Raw genomic sequence first — 23,813 nt, 5'->3', positions numbered from 1 at the left:
TGTGTGGTTTGACAAGCTATTCAGGTGATTTTCATGCCTGTTACTGATTTGATGAACTCCTTCATTTGAAAATTAATGATATTTACACATAGAATACTTACATTTAACTCCTACTCCCAAACTAAAAGATTCTGTTCCAAGTTTTGTTTAGTAAGGCTCTGAATCCATCTTGCAACTGAGTGTATTTGAGAGCTATTTAGAAGAATTCTCCCCTCTTCATGTCACCAGGTAGATACAGGCAGGCATCTCTGGTGGAGGAAAATGTTATGAAAATGGCCTTTGTAGCTCCAGTAGGATGAAACCATGTCAGAAAGTGAATGAGCGGATTGAATCTGTCGCATGGACCATAAATAAGGGAAAAGTCATACAAGTTTGTTTCCTTCCTTCCTTCCTTCCTTCCTTCCTTCCTTCTTTCCTTCCTTCCTTCCTTCCTTCCTTCCTTCCTTCCATAGGGTCTCATTACCAGCTCAAGTTGGCCCAAAATTTCTTATATATTGGATGGTCACCTCAAATGTACAGCACTCCCCGCTCCTCCAAAGCCTTCTAAGTGCTAGGATTGATTACAAGTGTGAGCCACCGTGCCCAACTAGAAAAGTGTATTCGTACATAGATGTCTGTGCTTTGAACTTTTGGGCTCTGTGTTGGTATTGTATTTTGTTGCTTTTGGCTTTTTAAGACACCTTCTCATTTAACTCAGACTGGTCTCAAGACCTCTTTGCATCTTAGGATGACCTTGAGCTGGAACGCCTGATCAGCCTCTGTCTACCTCTTTAAGTGCTGGGATTAGACATTTGCCACCATACTCAGCCAGCCTATAGCTTACGACTTGTTTATTTAAAGGTTTCTTTTTATTAACGTCTCTGTGTATATGTCCTCTGTGTTTGTGTGTATTTTGGCTTGTACGTGCCTGCTAATACCAGAAGAGGAGGTCATTGGGAGTTATAGGTGATTGTGAGCCACCTGATGCTAACTGCTGAGTATTCCTCCAGTCTTATATTTTGTCTTTTGAAGAGACAAGGTTCTGTCCTTTTTTTATTTCCAAATTCATTACTGTTCTTTCAGCAGCTATTACTTAGCTTTGTGGCTCATTTGAAGAAGACATAAATTGAACTACGTTGTGCCATAGCATTACAAACATGAAAAGAAAAAGTTTATATTAATGGACTATAGAATCAGTTCTTCCCCCCACCCCTGGCTTATTTTTTCAGTTTTCTAGAATGCTTCTCTGTCTGTTTTTGAAGCTTTCAAAATGATTTCACATAACATTATCATTTTCTTAAATGAAAATCTAAGTTCTGAAGAGTTGAATGACTACTTAAGGATTACTGGATCTGTTCCATTACTTTTCCATAATAACTGGCTTCTTATGTGGCATGTAGGCTTAATTTAAAAGACTTCTATGTGTTAATGCTGGCCGGAGGCCATCAAAACTTGAGGTTAATGAAAATGTTCTTTATTTTGTAGCCATCCAGTCCAATGGATCAGATGGGAAAGATGAGACCTCAGCCGTATGGTGGGACTAACCCATACTCGCAACAACAGGGACCTCCTTCAGGACCGCAACAAGGACATGGGTACCCAGGGCAGCCCTATGGGTCCCAGACTCCACAGCGGTACCCAATGACCATGCAGGGCCGGGCTCAGAGTGCCATGGGCGGCCTCTCTTATGCACAGCAGGTATATAATGACTTGACCTTCTTTGCTGTCTAAAATTGGTGTTTAAGGGTTAGAATGGTGTTCAGGCCTCCTCTTGAATATGTACATAGGCTAGTTAAGAAGAATAAGATAGTGCATACCATCCTATGTATGTATGTCTTTCTGTCTGCCTCAACATATCTTGGGATTTGAACCCAATCTACATGTCTTCCTCCCCCCCCCCCCATCCCTCCCCTTTCCCCTTCCCCCAAGGGTTAGTCTTCCCCTTGGAATCTGAATGGTAGAAGGACATTGCTGAGTACCTGTTTATTGCTACTACAGTCGAAACCATTTGTGCCATTTGCCTTGTGGGTGAGGAGGCCCTTTACCTTTCTCATAGCCTGCAACATAAGCTGCCTGGGTCAAAAGAATGTTTTACAAGGACTTAGTGTGAAAGAAAGAAGGGACTATAAAAGTGCCATCATAGAAGAGACTTTCTCTCATATCAGTCTGTTGGGTTTTTTTTTTTTTTTGGGGGGGTTCAGTCCTGATAATCAGACCCCAGGCCCTAATCATACTAGATAGGACCCTACTTCTGAGCTCAGCCCCAGCCCTTGTGCTGTCTCCTTTTAAAAAGCTGTATTACTATTATTTACTTAGGGATGAAGGCAAGATGGCAGGTCTTATAGCAGAGGACAGCTTGCTCAAATAGAGATTAAACTCAAGTTATCAGGCTTAGTGGCAAGTATCTTACCTGTTAAAGCCATATTGCTGGCCCCAATATCTATCATCTTTTCATTTTTGTTTTTGTGTTGGCAGATTTTCTGCCATTTATATCTGATTAACAACAAAAAGGTAAGGACGGGTGTATGAAGCCTAAAATTATTCCTAAAACTTTAGGGCAAAGAATGTCTTTAAATACAGAAAATGAAATGTACATTCTTGTGATGAGAGATGTCATTCTGTAAATATGTTTCTCATACTGGTTAATGAATAAAGCACTGTTGGCCAATAAGAAAGCAATAGGCGAGACTAGGAGACAAGGAGGAAAGAGGAAGTAGTAAGGAGGAGTCATCATGGGGAGACCAGGAAGAGCACAACGCCAGATGAGACAGAGCTAGTGTATAATAAACAAGTAACTGGCCAGCAGCATTATATCAAATATAGAGTCTCGGTGTGTTAATTGGGGCTGGCGCCGCGGTGGGTCCGGCGGCAGGAAAAACTACTCGTAACATTCTTGTCTTCTTTTTTTTTTCTGTGTAGTCCTGGCTGTCCTAGAACTGTCTCTTCAAAAGACAAAATATAAGACTTGAAGGAATGCTCAGCAGTTAGCATCAGGCTAGCCTCGGACTCAGAGATCTGCCTGCCTTTATTACTGGGAGCTGAGGTTAAAAGTGTGCACTACCACTTTGCCCAGCTGCTTCTTAGACCAGGCTGCCTGCCCCTGCCTCTCAAATGCTGGGATTAAAGTTGTAAACCATCATTCCCTGATTTCTTTCTATGAGAAAACAGAGATGACATAGAGTTCTTCCCTTGTGTTGTGTTGTACCCCACCTCCTTTTTTGAAGGCATTACCTTGGGTTTCAGGGTGTTCTCTAATTCTAATATATTCCAGAGTGACCGTGAACTTCCTGATACTCCTGCCTCCAGGTTACCAGTAGAGGGATGGGATTAGAGGCAAACTCTATCCGTCCTGCCTGGTTTATTATGAAGTATTAGGGACTTCATGTATGCTAGGCAAATACAGGAACTCTAAATGAAAGAGAACCAAGCAAGGTAGCTTAGTGACTTGTATACTACTCAGATTGTTAAACAGTGGGCCTTTAATTGTTTGAACCTGGCTCCTAGTACTTCTTCATTGTGGTTAAGATAAAATTCCTTAAAAAAAAAAAAAAAAAAACCAACCTAGGACATGATAAGAAAGATTAGCCTCAAGCCGGGCATTGGTGGTGGCGCACACCTTTAATCCCAGCACTCAGAGGCAGAAGCAGGCAGATCTCTGTGAATTTGAGACCAGATTGATCTACAGAGCTAGTTCCAAGACAGCCAAGCATACACAGAGAACCCTGTCTCAAAAAACAAACAAAACAAACACACACACACACACACACACACACACACACACACACACACACACACAAACAAGCCTCACTTGAGCTCATGTGAATTGCTGGACTACTAAGTGTCACCAGTTTTTAATGGGTTAATTCAATGTTAAGTGTAAATACCCCATTCTTTATGGCTTATTTAGAGAAGGGGTCATAGAAGAAACCTGAACTTTTTTATGAGATGAGGCTTAGGTTTATATTCCTTTTCAGGTGTTGCTCCTCACTTTCTTCATCTGGGTGAGGCAGTCCTAAAAGTACCTTTTTCTTTCTTGTAGATTCCACCTTATGGACAGCAAGGCCCCAGTGGGTATGGTCAGCAGGGCCAGACTCCGTACTATAACCAGCAAAGTCCTCATCCCCAGCAACAACAGCCACCTTACTCCCAGCAACCACCATCCCAGACCCCTCATGCTCAGCCTTCATATCAGCAGCAGCCACAGACTCAGCAGCCACAGCTTCAGTCCTCTCAGCCTCCGTATTCCCAGCAGCCATCCCAGCCTCCACATCAGCAGTCCCCAACTCCGTACCCCTCCCAGCAGTCCACTGCACAACAGCATCCCCAGAGCCAGCCCCCCTACTCACAACCACAGGCACAGTCTCCCTACCAGCAGCAGCAACCTCAGCAGCCAGCATCCTCGACGCTCTCCCAGCAGGCTGCATATCCTCAGCCCCAGCCTCAGCAATCCCAGCAAACTGCCTACTCCCAGCAGCGCTTCCCTCCACCACAGGTAAGTCGCTCTACCTCTTGTCCTGCCTGTGCTAAACTAGAGGCAGCTTACAACTTGGTGTTATGATAAGTTTGCCATATGAATAAAAATCAATTAAACTCTGGGTAAAAAACTGGGTAAATGTGCTATCGGGATTGATTTTGAACTAATAAAAGTATAACCATTTTAACTACATAAAGACCTATCTTACTGTGAAAAAATAAAGCAATGGGGAAAACTTTGACAGGAAATTAAAGGTAATGGTTCTGATTTTTACTCCCCTAACCAGCATAACCTAACATGAGCATCCAAAGTAATCACTTTACGTAGCTGTGTTATATACAGGTTATTTTTGCTGCCATTCGGTTCTGTTGCTCAGAATATTCTGGATTCCGAAACATTTTGGGGTTTTGTTTGTTTTAGGTAAAGTCTGGTCTGGAACTCATAGAAATCTGCCTACCTCAGCCTCCAATGCTGGGATTAGAGAGAGGGTTGTGCCACAAAAACCCAGCCTTGAAATTTTTTGTTTGTTTGTTTTGTTTTTAGACAGGGTTTGTTTGTGCAACAGTCCTGGCTGTCCTGGAACTTATTTGTAGCCTAGGCTGTCCTTGAACTCACAGAAATCCACCTGTCTCTGCCTTCCAAGTACTGGGATTAAAGGCATGTGCCACCATGCGTGGCTGAAATTCTTAATTTGGGGGGATGGTTTTGATTTTAAGAATTGAAGAATAATTCTTTTTAGAGCCACATGAGGGAAAAAAAAAAACAATACTTAAAGGTTTTTTTTTTTTTTTTTTTTTTTTTTTTTTTTTTGGGGATGACATTGTTGAAATAAATCTTCCTTCTGTTAGTACTCACTTTAGACAGGGGCTCTGGCGTCAAACTTTGTTTGTTTTTAAACAAACCCAGATTGTTTAATCCATTGCTTGATAAGATACTAAACTTAAGTTAGTTATATTTCTGCCTCCAGCCCCAAGGAATGGTTCTCCTTGTGTAGCAGTAAATAGACAACAATTCCTTCAAATTCCACTGTTGACATTAATTTGTTTGGAGGGGTTTTTGTTTGTATATTTGTTTTTTGAAGCAGTGCCTCACTGAGTAGCCCAGACTGGCCTTGAATGGAACTTGCTGTCCTTCTATTGTAGCCTGCATAGTGCTGGGATCACAGGCATTGACTGTAACATCAGGCTCACTCTTGACATTCTTAAGAACCATTGCTTAAATTTTTGTCTTGTCAAATAATAATATGTGCAGTTGCACTTCTCTGACTCTCTGTGTAAGATAGCACCACAGCTCTTTTACACTGAATCAAGTTTGCCTGCTCGATTCCTGTTTTAAAACTTTTTGTTTGTTTGTTTGTATGGGTGTATTGGCTGTATGTTTGTTTGCCAGTGTACCCTGTGTATGCCTGATGCCCACAGAGCTCAGAAGAGGGTGTTGAATCCTCTAAAACTAAATAGAGATGATTGAGTTGTAAGCTTTCATGTGGATGCTGAGAATTGATCCTATGTCCTCTATAAGAGCATAGATTCTGAACTCCAGCCCCAGCGTAATCGGTCTGTCTTCATTTGGTCTCTCTCTCTTGCTATTGTTTTAAGACAGGGTAGGAACTCACAGACCCACCTGCCCATGCCTGCCAAGTATTGAGATAAAATGTGTATGCCCCCATGTGGGAGAGGCTTTCACGGATTTTTTGTTTTTCTTATAGGAGCTTTCTCAAGATTCATTTGGGTCTCAGGCATCCTCAGCTCCCTCAATGACCTCTAGTAAAGGAGGGCAAGAAGATATGAACCTGAGTCTTCAGTCAAGACCTTCCAGCTTGCCTGTGAGTATTTCTGACAATTGGCAACAATAGTGATGGACTAGAGAAGTAATAAACTAAAACTGTGTTTTGATGTTTTGGAGGCTGTGATCTAAACTGTTCAAAAATTCTGAATGGGATTTCATAGTCTTGACTTTTAGAATGTCTGTTCTATTTACCTGTCTAGGGATAGGTTGTGATGTCCATGTCGAGTTGTTTGTTTGTTTTTGAAGGCAGTGTCTGTTGTCCCAGACTAGGTTTGCACTGCCTGTGTAGTGGAAGCTGTCTCTGAATTCCTGATCCACTTGCTGCTTCATCCAGAGCACTTAGAGATACTTTTACCATCATATCCAACTTGTGGCTTTTGGTTTTTGGTTTGTGACAGGATCTCACTGTGTAACCCTGCCTGGCCTCAGACTCACAGGCCTTCACTTTCCAGCCTTTGTCTTCTCAAAATCTTAGGCCTTTCATGCATGTAGTAGTTAATATGAGGGACAGAAAATATAGATGTTAGAAACTCTGCTCTTTATCATGGCTTCAAAAGTACGGGGTTTGTTTTCTTTTTTTTTTTTTTTTTTGACATTTCAGTTTTTAAAAAATTACCTTAGTTTAAATTTTACTTTAATGGATATTTAGCCTGAACACATTCCTGTGTATCACATGCATCCCAAAAAAGGGTATTGGATCCCTTGGGACTAGAGTTTGAGATGGTTGTGAACCAGCATGAAGGTGATGATCCTGAACCCAGGTCTTCTGCAAGAGCATCCAGAACTCTTTAACTGGTGAACCATCTCTCTAGTTCCTGTTTATTTAACCTTTCTTGCCAGGCCTTAATATTAGTTCAACAGATAGTATCTTGACACATTCAAGCTTGTCGTTTTGTTTGAATGTGTGATTTTTTTTTACGTACCAAAGTGTTTGATTGCCTAAACACTTGATTATGGAATTAAGTGTTTGCTTGTGGAATCAACTAACCAAACCCACAAAATACTACCAGTATATCTTAGAGCTATAGCTGTGTGTGGGCTGTCAAGATGCTCACCTGCTACCAAGCCGGATAACTTGATGTCCTATAACCTCACGTGTGCTTTGACACACCCACACACCATTAATCCCAGAACCCAGATCTCTGAGTTCCAGGCCAGCCTGGTCCACAGGGTAAATTCCAGGACACTCAGGGCTACTCAGAGAAACCTTATCTCAACTAAAAAAAAAAAAAAAGTGTTTGACTAAGCCAAATTTCCTAGCACTGCATCTTAATTCTACTGCCATGCCTATAGCCTGAAACTAAATCACAACCCTTTTCTGTGCCTTCGTTGTCACATGTGTAAAATGACCATAAGCTACTGTAGTTGGTAGTAATTGATATTGTTGGTTAGTAGAGTGCTTGATTTATGTTAGACATAATGTCTAGCATTGTAGTCATCTCAGAAAATACAGAAACTGTTTGATACCTGTTGCTTATTGTGGGAATGTTTGCTTAGAGCCTTGTTACTATATATGGGCAAAGTCTAAGTCTCTAAAAGTGAGCTTCTTGGACACAAATAAAATGGGTTTCTTTGAAATCTTGTAAGTTGGTTGATACCAAACCCACCATTGTAAGTTTTGTTTCAGATAGGGGAATGGGAGTTCAGCCACATGCCCAGTTAAGTAAGAGCTGTGGTGGCTTATGGTTGTTACCCTAGCACTGGGGATCCGAAGGTAGGAGGGTCACTCTGAGGTCAAGGTCAGCCTGGCTAATAGTATGAAGAGTCTATTTCAAACAAAATATTGAGTCTACTTGGATGTTTGTACTTTTTGGTTATTCAGACATCAAAGAAACAGCCTGTGGATCTTATTTTCCAGTGTCAGTTGTTAATCTTTTGAGGCAGGGATTTCTATATGTATGTATCCCAGGCTAACCTCAAACTTACAATTCTCCTGCCCCTGCCTCTTCACTGCTGAGATTATAGTCGTAACCTACCATCCCCAGCTGACTTCTAGACCTTTAAGGAACACACGGAGAACAGTAACTCCTCATCATGAAGCTTCCCATGGGTTGCCCTCAAAGCCACTGAGGTTCCACCTGAGGGGAAAGTCTGTGGAGACTTAGTCCAGGCTCCTGAGGCCAAGAGAAGGGCTGTTGTCAGGATGAGATTTCTGTGGTGACTTTCTCAACTGTGGAAGTGTCTGCATAAAGCAATGTCTTTTCTTGGTGAAACCTGGTGAGTTCGAGGCCAGCCTGGTGTACAAAGGGAGTTGCAGGCCAGTGCTACACAGTGAGACTGTCTCATGAAAACAAAAACAAAGCCCATAAAGTACAAAAACAAAAACCAACCAAAAAAAATAGCAACAAAATAGTTATTTAGCTCTTCTTACTGTCTGAATCGTTTTCATCAGTGTGTGTGTGCACACATGCCACAGTGCACTCGTGTAGGGCGGGAGACAACCTTTGAAATCAATTTCTCTTTCTACCTTTAAGTAGGTTCAAGGGACCATATTCAGGTCATCAAGCCTGCGTCATTGGGCACCAGTGTGCCCACTCACTCCTCTAAACTTCACTTGAATGTCCAAATACTCTCTTCTATTGCTTGTGGCTAAATGTGGACGGTGTGCTATTGTGACAGGGACTCAGTTTGATGATTTCTGTCAATATAATAAGTTGCTGACTGTCAAAAGGTTTCTTCATTCTGTGACTTCTTAGTTTGAGGGTTTCTCTGTAAAGTCCAGGGTCGCCTTGATCTCCTGACCTTTTGATTAAAATATTTGGTCTTTCCCTGAGAACCGTCATAGACAGGCATGCTGATGTGCCTTCTAAGAACTGGGAACCTAAGACCTTCTGATTCAGTCATGAGTGAAAGTTGACCTTCTAGGAATAGGGAGAATTGTGTTTCTGGGATTCTCAGGAACAAGTCCTATTTCCAGATATAGGCTTCTGTTAATGGAACCTGCCTAACGAGTCATTTATTCTGTGGTAGAGGCTGTATATAGGTAAGCTGGCTAACTAACTTGGCAACTTGTGGTTTTGGTTGGGGTTTTTTTTTTTTTTTTTTTTTTTTTTGTTTTGTTTTGAAAAAGGTGATGCTGTACAGCTTCAGCTAGCCTTGAACTAATGTCAGTTCGGCCTCAGTCCTTCCCTCTCCTCCCCCCCAGTTGCTGCAATAATGCATTGTTAACTTTTTTTTTTTTTTTTTTAATGTATTTTACTTTTTATTCTGCTATTGCCCCTGGATCAAGAAATGCCAGAGGTGGTTGTACTTGGGCCTTTTTTTGATTTGGGGATAGGCTAAGAAATAATCACATGAAGAACTGAATTGTCAGATCCTTAGCAAGTAGTTAGAGGATATCTAAGTCTGCTAGTTGTCTTAGTTCAGTTTCCGTTTCTGTGGTAAATATCACAACCAGATTCATTTCACGTTATAGATTATAGTCTTTACTGAAGAGAAAAATTCAGGGCAGGAATTGAAGCCCAGACCATGGAGGACACTGCTTTTTACACAGCCCAGGACTACCTGCCCAGGATGGCATCAGCTAGAGGGGATGGACCCTCACATTGCTTATTTAATTATGAAAATATTCCTCCTCAGACTTGCCTACAGGCTCCTTTTCACGGATGACTCTGCTTGTGTCAAGCTGACCAAACACTAACAGGAGGACCCTTTCGTCTCTTCACTGAACAGGAAGGGGTGTAGAAAATCCTCTAAGTTTGGTACCAGGTCAGAGGCCAGGCTGTCTGATTGGACAGTCTTTCCACTTTCCTGTCACCCTCTTTACTCATACACTCACTGTGTGGCTCTGGGTTTGTAATCTTTATTCCTCCCAGTTTTTGCTGAGATAATAATAACAACACATGTAGGTTCTATTATCTTGAATACTTTAACACAGCATTTAATGAGTTAATTTATATTATTTTTTTAAAGATTTATTTATTTTATATATATATATTGTCCTGATTGCATGACAGAAGAAGACATCCCATCTCATTACAGATGGATGTGAGCTACTATGTGGTTCTGGGAATTGAATTCAGGACATCTGGAAGAGCAGCCAGTGCTCTTAACCAACCTCTGAGCCGTCTCTCCCAACACCATCATTTTCATCATCATTGTTATTATTGTATGTGTATGAGTGCTTTGCCTGCCAGTACACCTTGCATCATGTGCATGGAGTGCCTATAGCAGTCTAAAAGGGGCATTAGATCCCCTGGAACTGAAGTAAGTCATCATGTAGGTCTTGGGAATTGAACCTAGGTCTTCCTCTTGAAGAGCCAGTGAGTTCTCTTAGATGCTGAGCCATCTCTGTGGCCTATGAGTTAATTTTCTATTAATCTTAGCATAAAATCTAAAACCTTTTATATGTGATTACCCAGACATTAGAAACACAGATTGGTGTGCCTCTCGTCACCACTTTATCTGATTGTAAGTCTAAAGTAGGACATTCTTCTCAAGCTCCTTTTGTGACATTTGGCTCTGCAGACCATGGACAGCACTTTGAGAGCCTCTGCTTTTGTTTCCCTCTGACTTTCAGCTGTCTGAGATCTCATATGTTTTTAGTTTTCAGACTTTTGTATGAACTCTTATTCTCACACTTGTCCAATTCCTTCTGTTCCACTCTAGTTCATATCTTAAATTGTCATCTCTGCAGATCTCAATTAACTTTCTGTGACGACTTAGCTGACTAATATTTAAAGTATGGACAAGCATATTTAAAATAGAGACAAGCATAAAAATAATTCAGAGCTTGGTGTTGTTGGTGCAAGCCTTTAGTCCCAGCACTCAGGAGGCAGAGGCAGAGGCAGGCAGATCTCTGTGAGTTTGAGGTCATCCTGGTCTACAGAGCTAGTTCCAGGACAAATCAGAGAAACCCTGTCTCAAAAACCAATCCTAGACAAACCAAACAAACAAACAAAGAAAACCAAAAATCCAGTTTCTGGATGGATATTCATCCTTAGAAACCAAACCATACCACCAAAGTTGCTCTGTGTTGGCAGAGCATTTTGCTTCATACATCCACTTATGTAAACAGCAAACTCCTAGAGAGTAGGCAACTTGTTATTTATTGACCCCTATGTCTCATTTACCCGTGACATGAATCCAATACTAGGAGTGTTAAATATGTTTTAGAGTAACCTATTGGAAGCAAATAGGTTATTTATTTATTTTGTTTGTTTGAGACGTGTTTCTTGTGTGGCTTGGGCTGTCTTGTAACTCACTCTGTAGACCAGGCTGCCTCAAACTCAGATATCTGCTTGCCTCTGCCTCCTGAGTGCAGGCATTAAAGGTGTGTGCCACCAAACCCAGGGTTATTTTTATACTTGCCCTGTTTTTGTCTTTAGATTGATCTTTATAGCCTAGACCAGCCTGGAACTCACATTGTAGCCCAGGTTCCCAAATGCTTGGATTATAGCCACAAGCATCAAGCCTGGTGTAAGTTAATTTAACACATACTTACTTTAGGCTGACTTGGTGTGTCTTGCTTATTTATTATGTTACCATCATGTTGCCTGGCATATGATATAACGTATCATTGAAGTTCATTGAAGAAAATGAACCTCAAAAATATCCATAATAAGCAAGTAGTGAAAAGAGTCCAAGAACTTGAAAAAGAGTGGGAATGAGTTTATGTGGGAGTATTTGGAGGAAGAAAAAGGGAAGGTAGAAATGTGGTTAAATTATAATCCCCTGTGCCTGATGGGGACAGTTTGGTTCTATTACTAGATTGTTGTTTTTAATCCAAGGTCAGGGCAAAGATGACAGATCCATACTCCATTTTAGAGGATGTTTTATTTGTCCTTACTGAACATGGTCTTAGGTTAAGATTTGTCATTTATCTTGTGAAATAGCTGTCATTTCATATCAAGGAGATCCTTCTAAAGGACATGTGAGGTCTTTAATTACCTTCATTTTCAGGCAAAATCTTAGGATACTATCCTGAAACGGATGTCTAATTTGATTAATTTTGAGTTGTGGGCCTGTTGGTTTTTGGAGGAAGAGGAGGGGGTTATACAGAGTTCCTTTATGTAGCCCAGGCTACTTGGAACCTCCCTCTTGAATGTGTGACACCACTCATGTCTGGAGGTGTTTCTTTAATGACTCTGTTTGGGCAGGTCTGCATTCATATCATGCTGCTTACAATTGCTAGTACTTGCCTGCTTGTGGGGTCTCACAGGATATGCCCCCAGTTGCAGCACTGAGTACCACCCGTGTACTCTGTTCCCATCTCTTTCTCTCTGCTTCTCTGCCTGTCTCTCTCTTTTCCCCCTTCTCTTCTGCTGCTCTTGTCCCAAAGGCTAGTCTCCCCTCTTCCTTCCTCCCTTTTCCCCCATTCATTTTCCCACAATAAGACTCCCCTCCACCTCCCCTCTGTCGAATGGTGTTTTGCTCTCAGGCGGAGCTTTTAAAATTAAAGCTGCCTATAGCTCCAGCTCCAGAGGATCCAGAGCTCTCTTCTGACCTCTCCTGCTCATACATGTACATTAGTGCACATGTATACACTTAGGCACAAATAAATACCTATCAGATGTTTGTGTTTGTTTTCTGTTTAGCTGAGCATTGTGGTTGGTATATACTCATTATCTCAGCACTGGGAAGATTAGATGGGATCATGCATGGAGCCTATGTAGTGAGGCCTTATCTTTCAAAAAAAGGCAGCTATTTAAACAAGTGTGTGGTTTTCCAGAGTAATGCACACTTAAGTTTTTATTTTTACAGGGACACATTTATGAGCATACATTTAGTCTTGAAAAATATGCCTGTGATAGGACATTGAAAATGGGTTCAAGATTGAAAGCCCTATTGAGCTAAGTCTCACATTAGTAGTATTCATTACAAATTATCAGGCAATTAATGAAAATAAATTACTGAGTCCTACTTGAGAGATTCTGATTCAATAGATGTGAAGTAGTACCCAAAGTTTGTGTTTTTCAATTGGTATTGTTAGATTCTGGTTTAAATTGAAACAAACTACACTAGGTACTTTTTTTTTTTTTTTTTAAGTTTGTTTTGTTAATGTTTTTTGAGACAGGGTTTCTCTGTGTAGCCTGGAGCTCACTCTGTAGGACAGGATGGCCTTGAACCCACAGAGATCTGCCTGCCTCTGCCTTCTGAGTGCTGGGATTAAAGCTGTGCCACACTTCCCAGCTAGTTAGATCTGTGAAACTAAGAGAAAATGCAGTAGTTTAGGAGGCCACTGTGGCAACTTTGATAATAATGGTAACTTACTGTGCTGGTGAGTCTTGGGATTTAGAGGGCAGAAAGTAAATTGGAAATGGAGAAGAGAGGAGATAGTTAGGCTGGGGAGGTTCAGCTGGCAGACTCCTTACCTTATAAATACAGGGGCCTGAGTTTGATCCCCAGCATCCATGTAAAGAGCCAGAAATGGTAGCTAGTGTTTATAATACGAGTACTGGGGAGGTAGACAAAAGAATCTTGGAGTCTCTTAATCCAGAAAGTTCTAGCTAATGAGAGAGACCTTGTCTCTAAAAAAAGGTGGGTGCTACCTTCTGAAGTACAACACCACAAGTTGTTCTCTAGGCTCTTTCCTCCCTCTTCCCTTTCCTCACTCCACCCCTCATTTAGAGACTATGGCCTCAGACCAGCTTATTCTTTATTAGCCCTTGTACTGCATACCTACCTCCCAGAGAGCTCTGCTCTGGGGCACTCATCACTGGACCTCTTCCATAACCTTTCCTTAGTAGGACCACTAAATTCTGGTCCATCTAAGAAAAATCTTGAGGGATCAAGAGGTGGCTCAGGAGATTACTACACAGGTGCCATCTCAGCTCAATCCCCAAAACTTGAGTAACGAAGAGGGAGAGGAACCAGTTCTACAGATTGTCCTTTGGCCTTTGTAGTGAGATACTCACTATGTCCACACCTGGGGAAACTAGGTCTGGGGATGAGGCCCGGAGCTCTCTTGCTTGCAGCATGGGGACAGGAGAGCATCCGGAGGCGTCCTTGGGATCAGGAACCTGCTGGTGTTCATCTGCCTATGTTGTAAGTTATTTCTCCCTGAATAAACATCTATTTGGCCTATTTGTTTCTCCAGATCCTTATTAAACCGCAATAGGCCTTCACACCAACATTTATGTCTCTCTCTCTCTCTCTCTCTCTCTCTCTCTCTCTCTCTCTCTCTCTCTCTCTCTCACACACACACACACACACACACACAGTAAAAATGATTAAATTTTTATGAGGGGAAAGAAAAGTCTTTTTGCACGTGTTCTGCTCTTCCTGTTGTTGTCCTCCAGGTCACTATTATCCTCTCACTTGTCTTCTATAGGGTCTGAGTTGACTTTTCCTTCTTTTCTTTCTTTCTTTTTTATTTTGTTGTGATTTTATTGTCTTCATAACAAGATCAGCTTAAAACTGAATCACTTGGCCCTTTCTCTTACCACCTCCCAGTTCAAAGTGCTTGCATCTCTTAATAGCCAGCATCTTCTTAGATCTGCAGTTTGGCTCAACACACTCAAGCCTCAGCACAATCTTCTTTGTAGTTTTAGCCTTTTTGCGGAAAATGGGCATAGTCTGTCTACCATAGCCACTCTGTTTTCTGTCATAGTGTCCTTGTCCCTGGGCATACAAAGAGTCCTTGCCCTTTTTTTACTTCATCATTTTATGTGGCTGTTGTTTGCACATTTCTTGTAGAACATGTGGCAGGTCTTCTGGAATGTTCACCATATTGGCCAGAGTGGTATCAGTACAGAAAGCTTATTTGTCTTCTCCCATTTTCCTTCCAAGTATGTCTGTAACAGTCTACCAGAGGGACAGGGAGGTGGACCTAGACCTGTTACTGCCTGCTTCTTTAAAACCTCTTAAGTATCTATTGTAGTCTGTAGGCTTGTTATAATGTAACATTTCTTTTGTATTCTGAAGGATAAGGATGGATATATGTACATGTATGTGGGGGGGGGGTCACATATTGATCTCTCTCCAGCCTCTCAAAGACTGGTGTTGTAAACATATGCTAGCATGCCCAGTATGAGAGCCCAGAATAACGGGGAGTTGAGTATTTATTGGAAGGTCACTCACGAATGACAAATATGGTAGAGAACCTCTTCTGCTTTGACCCCACTGCTGCCACCACCCAGAGAGAAAGCTTGCTTCTCAGTCCAGAAGTAGTAAGCCCTTGAGACCCCTCCCAGAAGGGGCTGATACCTCAAAGGCTACAGTCTGAATGAGTTCCCACAACAGCCCGGTATAGGGAGGGAATTTGTTTATTTATGTTATCTGTGGGTACTGGCAAGTGAATCAGATCCTCTATAGGAGCAGCAAGTGTTCTTCTGCTGGGCCAGCATCTAGCCCCATACTTATTGATAATTTTTATAGATAAGTTTTCTGCTGCTTTGGCAAAATCTGGCACACATTTTACTATAACTATGATAGTTGCTAAAGATCAGGTCAGGTATGGGTGATATCTCTTAGAATCTGAGGCCCAGGATTTGGATCTGGTTTTCTTGTGGAAAACTTCCAATACAAGTGTGGGTGCCCAGCCTGTCCTGTGTAATGAAAGTCAGTGTTCCTTTTCTGTCTACCCAGATGGGCTTGGTGGCACACTCTGTAATCTCAGCTCTTTGCAGGGCTGAGGCAAGGGGATTCCAAGTTCAAGGCCTGCCTAAATAACTTAATGAGACTGTGTCTCAAAAAATAGAAAAGTCTGGACAGTGATGAATGAATACCTTTACTCCCAGCACTCAGAGGCAGGTGTATCTCCATAGTGAGCTTTAGAAGCTGTGTATTCATTAAATGTTGATGTATTTGAGAGATTGGCCTAAAGGCAAGGAACCATGTATATGGAAAGGAGTGTACTAAAGACAAAGCTTGGACAGGCATCATAGAGTGGGGGGGAGTAATAAAGAGAAGGTACAGTAAACCACAGGGTTTGAGCATCTTTGGATCCAGTGTTAAAGGCCTGCAGTAGGCATTTGTTTTAAATTGTTTGCTTGCTTTTTGTTTGTTTGTTTGTTTGTTCCAAATAGGACTTCTAGGTAACAATCCTGGCTGTTTTGGAACTGGATTTGTATATAGACTAGGCTGGCCTTGAACTCACTGAGATCTACCAGCCTCTGTCTCCCCAAAGCTACGATTAAAGGCATGTGCCACCACCACCCGGAAGTTGCCTGCTTTTTAAGAAAGCCATTAGTGTGCATTGTGGTTTGAAAACGCTCAATTCAGATCAGTTGGTGGTGGCACACACCTTTAATCTCAGCACTTGGGAAGTAGAGGTAGATGGAGCTCTGAGGTCAAGGCCAGCCTGGTCTACAAAGTGATTTCCAAGACAGCTAGGGTTACATACACAGAGAAACCCTGTCTGGAAAAAATCAAAGAAAAGAAAAGGCTCAAGTCAGAACAATAAGGTAAACTTAATTCTGGCAAGAGATATAAGGGCCTGCCTCTTCTATTTGCATAGTCACATTCAGGAAAGAATTTATAGGCTAGAAAATAAATGTGCTGTACTTGGTGTACAATTTAAAGACATTGATTATCTGGTTAGATCTCTGGAAGATTAAAAAAGGGAAAGGAGGGAAAAGGGATCTTATCAGCAGAGTTTAATAGGGGAAAGTCATCATTTAGTCCAAGTGTCTATTTTGGTTTTGGTTTTTCAAGACAAGATTTCTCTGTAGCTTTGGAGCCTGTCCTGGAACTTGCTCTATAGACCAGGCTGGTCTCAAACTCACAGAGATCCATCTGCCTATATGTCTCGGGAGCTGGAATTAAAGATGTGCACCACTACTGCCTGGCTTCCAAGTGTCATTTTTATGTTATAGAGTGATTTGCTTTAGTAAAACCCAGATATATAGCAGTAATTCTGGATGGTGTTGGAGAGCTGTCTTGCAAGGTAGTTAATAGTTAAAACATGAAATGAACTAGACCTCGTAGGCTAGGAGTAAAGTATAGGGAAAGGAACCAGATGGAACCCATATAATGCCTGTAGTAACCAGGTGGATGCAGCCAGCAGAGATGGAGTGATCGGCATAGGACCAGGATTGTATTTCTGGAGCCAAAGGACAAAGGAAAATAGTCCATATCAAGGAAAACAGACAGGTGGATTTGTCTTAAAGCAGTTTTATTGGGATCCTTTTTGCATAGGAAAAGGAAATGAACAAAGAAATGGTAAAGACAAAATATTCTTGTTTTCCCCCTCCCTTTCCTTCCTTCTTCCCTTCCCCATCTCTTTCTTTTTAGTCTCATGTACCCCTCGCTGCCTGAAACTTCCTGATCATTCAGTCTCTGTCTCCTGAGTATTACAGGTGTACCACCACACACAGTGAAGAGAACTATTGATAGGCACTGAACAGGGCAGGTAGCTGGATTAGCCCAAAGCCCCTGCTTTATAAGTATAAGACAGAAGAGGGAAGATTAAAGATGCTAGCAGAGTATTTATAAGCCTTTCTAGAGAAAGGCTGCTGGCAAAGGTCTAAATTCTATGTCCCTGACTTGGTAGGAGTAGGTGTTATTAATACCAGGATGATGTAGAGAGGAGTGGAATTTGTAGTGTTTATTATAAAATATAATCATTGATATTCTTTTATCTTTAGGATTTCTGTCTTTAGATATCATCAAAACTTGGAAGCTGGAGAGATGGCCCAGTGGTTAAGAACACTTGTTTCTGTTGCAGAGGACCCAGCTTTAGTTTCTAGTACCCCTGTGGTATAAGAACTCCAATGCTAAGGCTCCAATGCCCTATTCTGACCTGAGGCAAAAGGAAGGCATGCACATAGTGCACAAATATACATACAGGCAAAATATTTGTACAAATACAATAAATCTAAAAAATATAATGAAAGGTTTCACTGACAAGAATGGGCCAGTTTGGATTATGTGTTCTAGATAGTGGAAAGGAGGTAGGGTGGGCGATGCTATCCTTAGAATCTGAATCTTAGAAGGAAGGAGGGAGGGCGACCTGCAAACAGTGACAGTCCATACCCATGATTCTAGGAAGGCAGGAATTATATGTGAAAAATATAAAGGTCATAATAAAACTTGGATCTAGCTCTGACATTTCAAACATTATCATGCTGCCCAACATAATTATGTCATAAGTGATCCAATCATTTGTTTTTCAAGACAGGGTCTTCTGTGTTTTGGTGTTCTTGATTTTTTTTTAAAAGTGATTTATTATTTTTAGTCATTCATCTATTTTATTTTGAGATAGGGTTTCTCTGTAGCCCTGGCTGCATTAGTGCTTTGCCTATATATGTGTGAAGGTTTTATATTTCACTGGAACTGGAGTTAGAGACAGTTGTGGGCTGCATGTGGATGCTAGTAAGGTCCTTTTGAAGAGCAGCCAGTGCTCTTAATGGCTGAGCCATCTCTCCAGTCTTGTGTTTTTTACTTTTATTTGTATGAGTATTCTTGCATGCATATCTGTACCACAGGTATGCCTACTACCTGCATAAGATAGAAAATTGTACCTCAGTTCCCCTGTAACTGGAATTACAAATGGTTGTGAGCTACCATTTGAGGCTGGAAGTTAAACCCAGGTCCTCCCAAAAAAATAGCCAATGCTCTTAATTTCTGAGTCATCTCTCTAGTCTATCCTAGTCTTTTATCTCCAATCTCAGATCTTCCTGCCTCTGACTCAGAATGCTGGGATTACAGGCATATGCCACCACACCATACCCTTCTGTCACACTACCATAAAACATTAAGATTGTCCTAAAAGAAGGACATGGATTTCCACTTAATGTTTAGAAAATTATGTTTGTCTATTTATTACGTATGTTTGTGTGTGCATTCTCAAAAACCATAGTGCTTTGTGGAGGTCAGACAGCTTTTTGGAATTTCTAAGTGTTCCCTAAGGATCAAATTCAAGTCCCTAGGGCTTCTACCTGCTGAGCCTCCATTTCACTTTTGTTTTCCCACATCTTGTGAGTCATAGATGATAGGTTATGAAAGGGCAACTTGAGGGAGCTGTCTTCCAGGGTAACCTGTAGGAATTGCTTGGGGGAAGGAACAGTCTGGAGAGCAGCAGAGAATAGGCTAGGGCTAGGGCTAGGGTTTGGTTCATTTACTCCTGGGCAAAGGACAGGAGTAGGTCCTACCTGTATTACACACCTTGTTCTACAACAAAGCATCCTGGTAATACTAAGTCAAGTCAGATACCTCAAAGGATTGTCCTGTGGTATGGAGATTGCTTAGCAGTGTCTGAGGTCTATTAGTCTGCTCTTTTGTTTTAAATTTTGTTGTTAGTTTGTTTTTAGATTATAATTACATCATTTCTTCTTTCCCCTTCTTCCCTTGAAACCTACATATGTACCCACCTTTCTTTGATCTGTTTCAAATTAATGGATTTTTCTTTAATTGCTGCATATATATGTACCTGTATCTATATATTTCTAAGTTTTACATGCTCAGCCTGTATGTAACAGTATACATATTAAACATTTCTAAATATTCTTTAAATTTTTATTTATATATGAGTTTGCATGTCTGCCAGAAGAGGGTATCAGATCCCATTATAGATGACTGATTTGCAGTGTGGTTGCTAGGAATGGAATTCAGGACCTGGAATTCAGTGCTCTTTACTGCTGAGCCATCTCTCCAGCCGCACATGTGTATATTTTCAAGACTGAATTTTGGAAAAAGAAATTTTTTTAAAACTATTCTTAGTTGTGTGTAGTTTTTTGTATCCAGTTGAGGCTTCATTGGCTTTCCCTCTTCTTGTTAGCATGCCTATTGCCATATTTAGGCAGCCATGTTGGAGAGACTTCATGGGTGTAGTTTCTGACATTTCTAAGCAAATTCCCTGTCCCTTTGAGTTTACAGTCTTTCAGCACTCTCTTCCCAGAGCTTTGGGAAGAGGAGTTGTGTTGAGGCTGCATCCTTTAGAATTATTTTGTTTTTGTTTTAGACAAGGTCTCGCTATGCAGCCTTGTCTGACCTGAAACTCAAGAGATCTGGTTGTGAGATAGCATCACTTGTTTTGTGGATCCTTTTGGGACCATGGCTCAGGGGGCTATATACAGCTCCTAGCATCACTCTGCAGCCTCTGCTATGCCTTCACACCCTCATAGTTCCTGTTATATTCTTTTGTCTGAGATTTACTTCTTTCTCTTCGTCTGTTTCTCTTTGTTGTTTTGTTATGTAGGTGACTCTAGACTGAAACTCTGTGTAGCCCAGGCTATCTTGAGGCCCTATCCTGCCTCCTAAATACTGGGATTACAGAATAGAACAGTATGCTCAGTACTTCGTTTTTAAGACCAAATGGGTCTCTACTGTGGCTTCATACTCCCACTGAAATGTCTTCTCTGGGACATCTTCATTTTTGGTGTTAACATAGCCACATGCCTCTGCTTGAGTGCTTCAGATTCTCTTGACCTCTGTTGCCTGCTGAGTTTAGTATTCAGTTAGCCTTTATGAAATGATCCTAGCTGAGCTTATAGGCTAGCCCTTTCCTGTCTATCTGGAGGAGCAACAAATCTGTGAATGCTTAACATTTTGGGAGATTTGAAGGATTTTAATCATACTGTTTATATTCCATTTTGTTCTTTCATAGTATGAGAGCCAACAGTCCTTGCCTAAGATTTCCTGGTTTATTTTCTAAGGGTAATAAATACTGGTAGCAGTTTTGGTAAACAAAAGGGTGATCTGTTACCTCAACATCCGGCTACATCTGGAATAGAACCAGTGTGCTCTCACAGCCTTGAAAAGGAAAAGGAATTCCCACCCCCACCTTCATACTGCCAGGTTTGCTGATGCTGCTCCGAGCAGTGTGTACCATGTAGATGTGACCATCCTTTTCTAGAATGCTTGTTCTCTGACAGAGCCAGCCAATCCACTTCCCCGTTTTAGTCACACTACTCTAGCCTTCCGGAGCCTGTGCTGCACATTACTGCGTGCTTGTCCCAGGGCCCGTTTCCTGTTTCTATTCTCGTCTCTGGTGGCTCAGCTATGCTTCCTGCCTGTGTGTCTCACACAGATTCTTCTGCTGAAACAACCTCAGCCTGAGAAGCAACTGAACTTTAATATGAATGCTCCTGAGTTGGCCAGAACTATGAGGACTGATGGGAAGAATACGTAACTTTGACTTGTTTTTCCGTTTATCTCTAGCCTGCTAAAGGAAGCTATAAACCATAAAATTGTAAGAAAATAAATGGAGTCATCTCCCCCATTGGGAAACACTAGGTTGTCAGGACTGTTGTCCCCATTACACACACATACACACACCCCATTCCCCGATACAGGGTTTCTCTAGCTTTAGAACCTGTCCTGGAACTCTGCCTGACTCTGCCTCCCAAGCACTGGGATTAAGCCACCATTGCCCCACTGTTCCTTGTTTTTTTAAAGCCAGTGCTTACAAATAGATCCAGTCAAGTCTGCTTGGGATTGAAAGTGTTAGAATAAAGGCACCACACCAATTCAAGTCTTATGTACCCCTCCCACACACACTGATACACAGCCTCCTCACATAACATACACACCCCAGCTTAGAATGGGGGATGCTGTGCAGGGAGGTTGTAAAATGGGAAAAAAGGAGGCTATTCTCAACAGTTATAGTAAGACGTCCCTTCCACCCCAAAGAAAAGCATTTACTTAGCAGAGTATGCTCTGTGATTAATCTGTACTATTTGCTGTATAGCTACTCTTGTGGGGTCACCTGGTAATACTGAAGCGTAAAATACAGTGTGGAGCCCTGTGCCTGGGTATGGTTGTAAAGAACCATTCAGTAATGAGTATTTGAGCCTATGAGGAAAGGATCGAGGAATATGATCCAGGTGTAGACATCAGAAACAGACTACAAACTTGACCTTAGTTTGACCTCAATACATTATCAGACTGATTATCCTGAGGTCACTCTTTCCCAAGATCTGAGATCCATGAATCACTAGGGTAGGATCAAAAAGCTGCAGTTGCAGCCAGACATGGTAACACATGCTTGTGCTACCCAGTACTCCAGAGGCAGAGGTAGGCAGACCTCAGAATTCCAGGCCAGCCTGGTCTACAGAGTGAGTTCCAGAACAGCCAGGGCTACAAAGAGAAACCCTGTGTCAAAATATCAAAAAGAGACAAAGACAATAATAGTTGCTACCACCAGAACCAGTACCTAGTTAAGTAGATTATACAACTAGAACGCTCCTACAGAAATAAGTTGGCGATTCAGATATGGTCTTAGGTACACTTTTGATTATATCTCAAGAGTGTGCTTCTAATGAACAGAGATCACTGTATATGATGCTTATCTTCAAAGATAAGTTTTCCAATTTGTTGAAGATTTTAGTTTTTAACTTTTACAGTTAGGAAAAAGGTAAAATGTAGAAAGAATGAGTATTATACATACTAACACAACCATTGCCTTTTCCCCTCCCACTTCCCACTTTCCATATAGAAAAATCAGATACAGAAAAGATGAAGAAGGCTAGAGGACAAGTATTGTGGAGTAAGAGAATGCTTGGGGTCCTCTCACTTCCATTGTTATTTTTACTGTTGGGGCCAATTCCTGCAAAGAAACAGCAGAAAGATCCTTTCAAAAGAATAGGTGGACCTCAGAGAGGTGAAGGGAATGAAAGCCAGGTATTCAGAATTTACTTAGCATTGAAAAGGGAAGGAGCAATGGAAGGAACTGAGGTTGGCATTTCTAAGTGAAGAGCAGAGGTGCTGGAACTTCTGGGCTTAGGTCTGTTGTCTGGGAAGATCTAAGAAGCAAGAAGTCTTTTAAATCCAGAATCCTGGAATTCCTGAGTCAGCTTACAGGTGATTCTGTTGCCTTCATGTCACTAGATTATCTGATGATTCTTCCCTTTTTTTTGGGGGGGGGGAATCCTTTTTTTTTGTTAGATTTTGTTTGGAGCCTATCCTGAAACTAGCTGTGTAGACCAGGCTGGCCTTGAAATCACAGAGATCTGCCTCCAGAGTGCTGGGATTAAAGGTGTGCGCCACCAACCTCTGGCTTTTCTTCCCTCCCCCCCCCCCCTTAAATGCTTTTATAATGTTCTGTAGAGAATACCAACCCAAATCAGAAACCCAACCCTGAATTACATGGTTATCAAGTTATTTTTTGTTTGTCAAGGGCAGGCTGGTTGGGCCTTTGGAAATAAGCCAAGTCTTTGTAGAGAAACCCCCGGGGACTCCTTCAGCTAAGTTTAGGATCTGTGAAACTTATTCCAGAAGGAAACACCCTCGCTGTGGAGTCCTCTTTTTTCCCTTCCTAAGACAGTTTGTCCAGCTGTAAACTATGTTGAGCCTACTCAGTTTGAGAGTTCTGGTGCTGTACATCAACTCCTGTGGCCTAAACATGTTCCGTCTTCCTTACATGGTACCAGCATAGAATTGACAAGTATTGTGACATAATCTTTGATTACCATGAAGTAGAGGTTGCCTCCAAGTTGGTACCTTCTTCCCATTTGACCTTTTCCAAGGATGCGGAGAAGCAATGCCTTTTCAAAGGTGGAAACCTAGGGATTGAAGGCTTGAGAATCAGCGGCCAGTCACTTAAGGCCAGCCTTAACATAGAAGGGATTCTGAATGCTGTCTACTGAGGTGGGTTAAAGTAATTTCCCAGTATTTGGGGGGGACAAGAGAGAAACCAGGTTTCGATTAGAAGAAACCATGTTGAGAGTAAGCAATAAGAATGTTTGGATTTTTC

The 23,813-nt window shown here is 41.6% G+C and overlaps 1 protein-coding gene across 2 annotated transcripts in view; it reads left to right on the top strand.

The window, feature by feature from the left end:
* Arid1a (AT-rich interaction domain 1A) overlaps window positions 1-23,813 on the top strand; it is a 76,732-nt gene that overhangs the window by 29,129 nt on the left and 23,790 nt on the right. For both annotated transcript variants that reach the window (XM_051189055.1, XM_051189054.1), the window contains exons 2-4: window positions 1,465-1,677; window positions 4,019-4,471; window positions 6,159-6,275. In XM_051189055.1, coding sequence (XP_051045012.1) covers window positions 1,465-1,677; window positions 4,019-4,471; window positions 6,159-6,275 — 783 coding nt within the window. The remainder of the gene's footprint in view (window positions 1-1,464; window positions 1,678-4,018; window positions 4,472-6,158; window positions 6,276-23,813) is intronic.

The sequence above is a fragment of the Phodopus roborovskii genome, unplaced genomic scaffold (genome assembly GCF_943737965.1).
Source record: "Phodopus roborovskii unplaced genomic scaffold, PHOROB, whole genome shotgun sequence".
Taxonomy (NCBI): Eukaryota; Metazoa; Chordata; class Mammalia; order Rodentia; family Cricetidae; genus Phodopus; species Phodopus roborovskii.
This window is presented reverse-complemented; position numbering and strand designations above follow the sequence as displayed.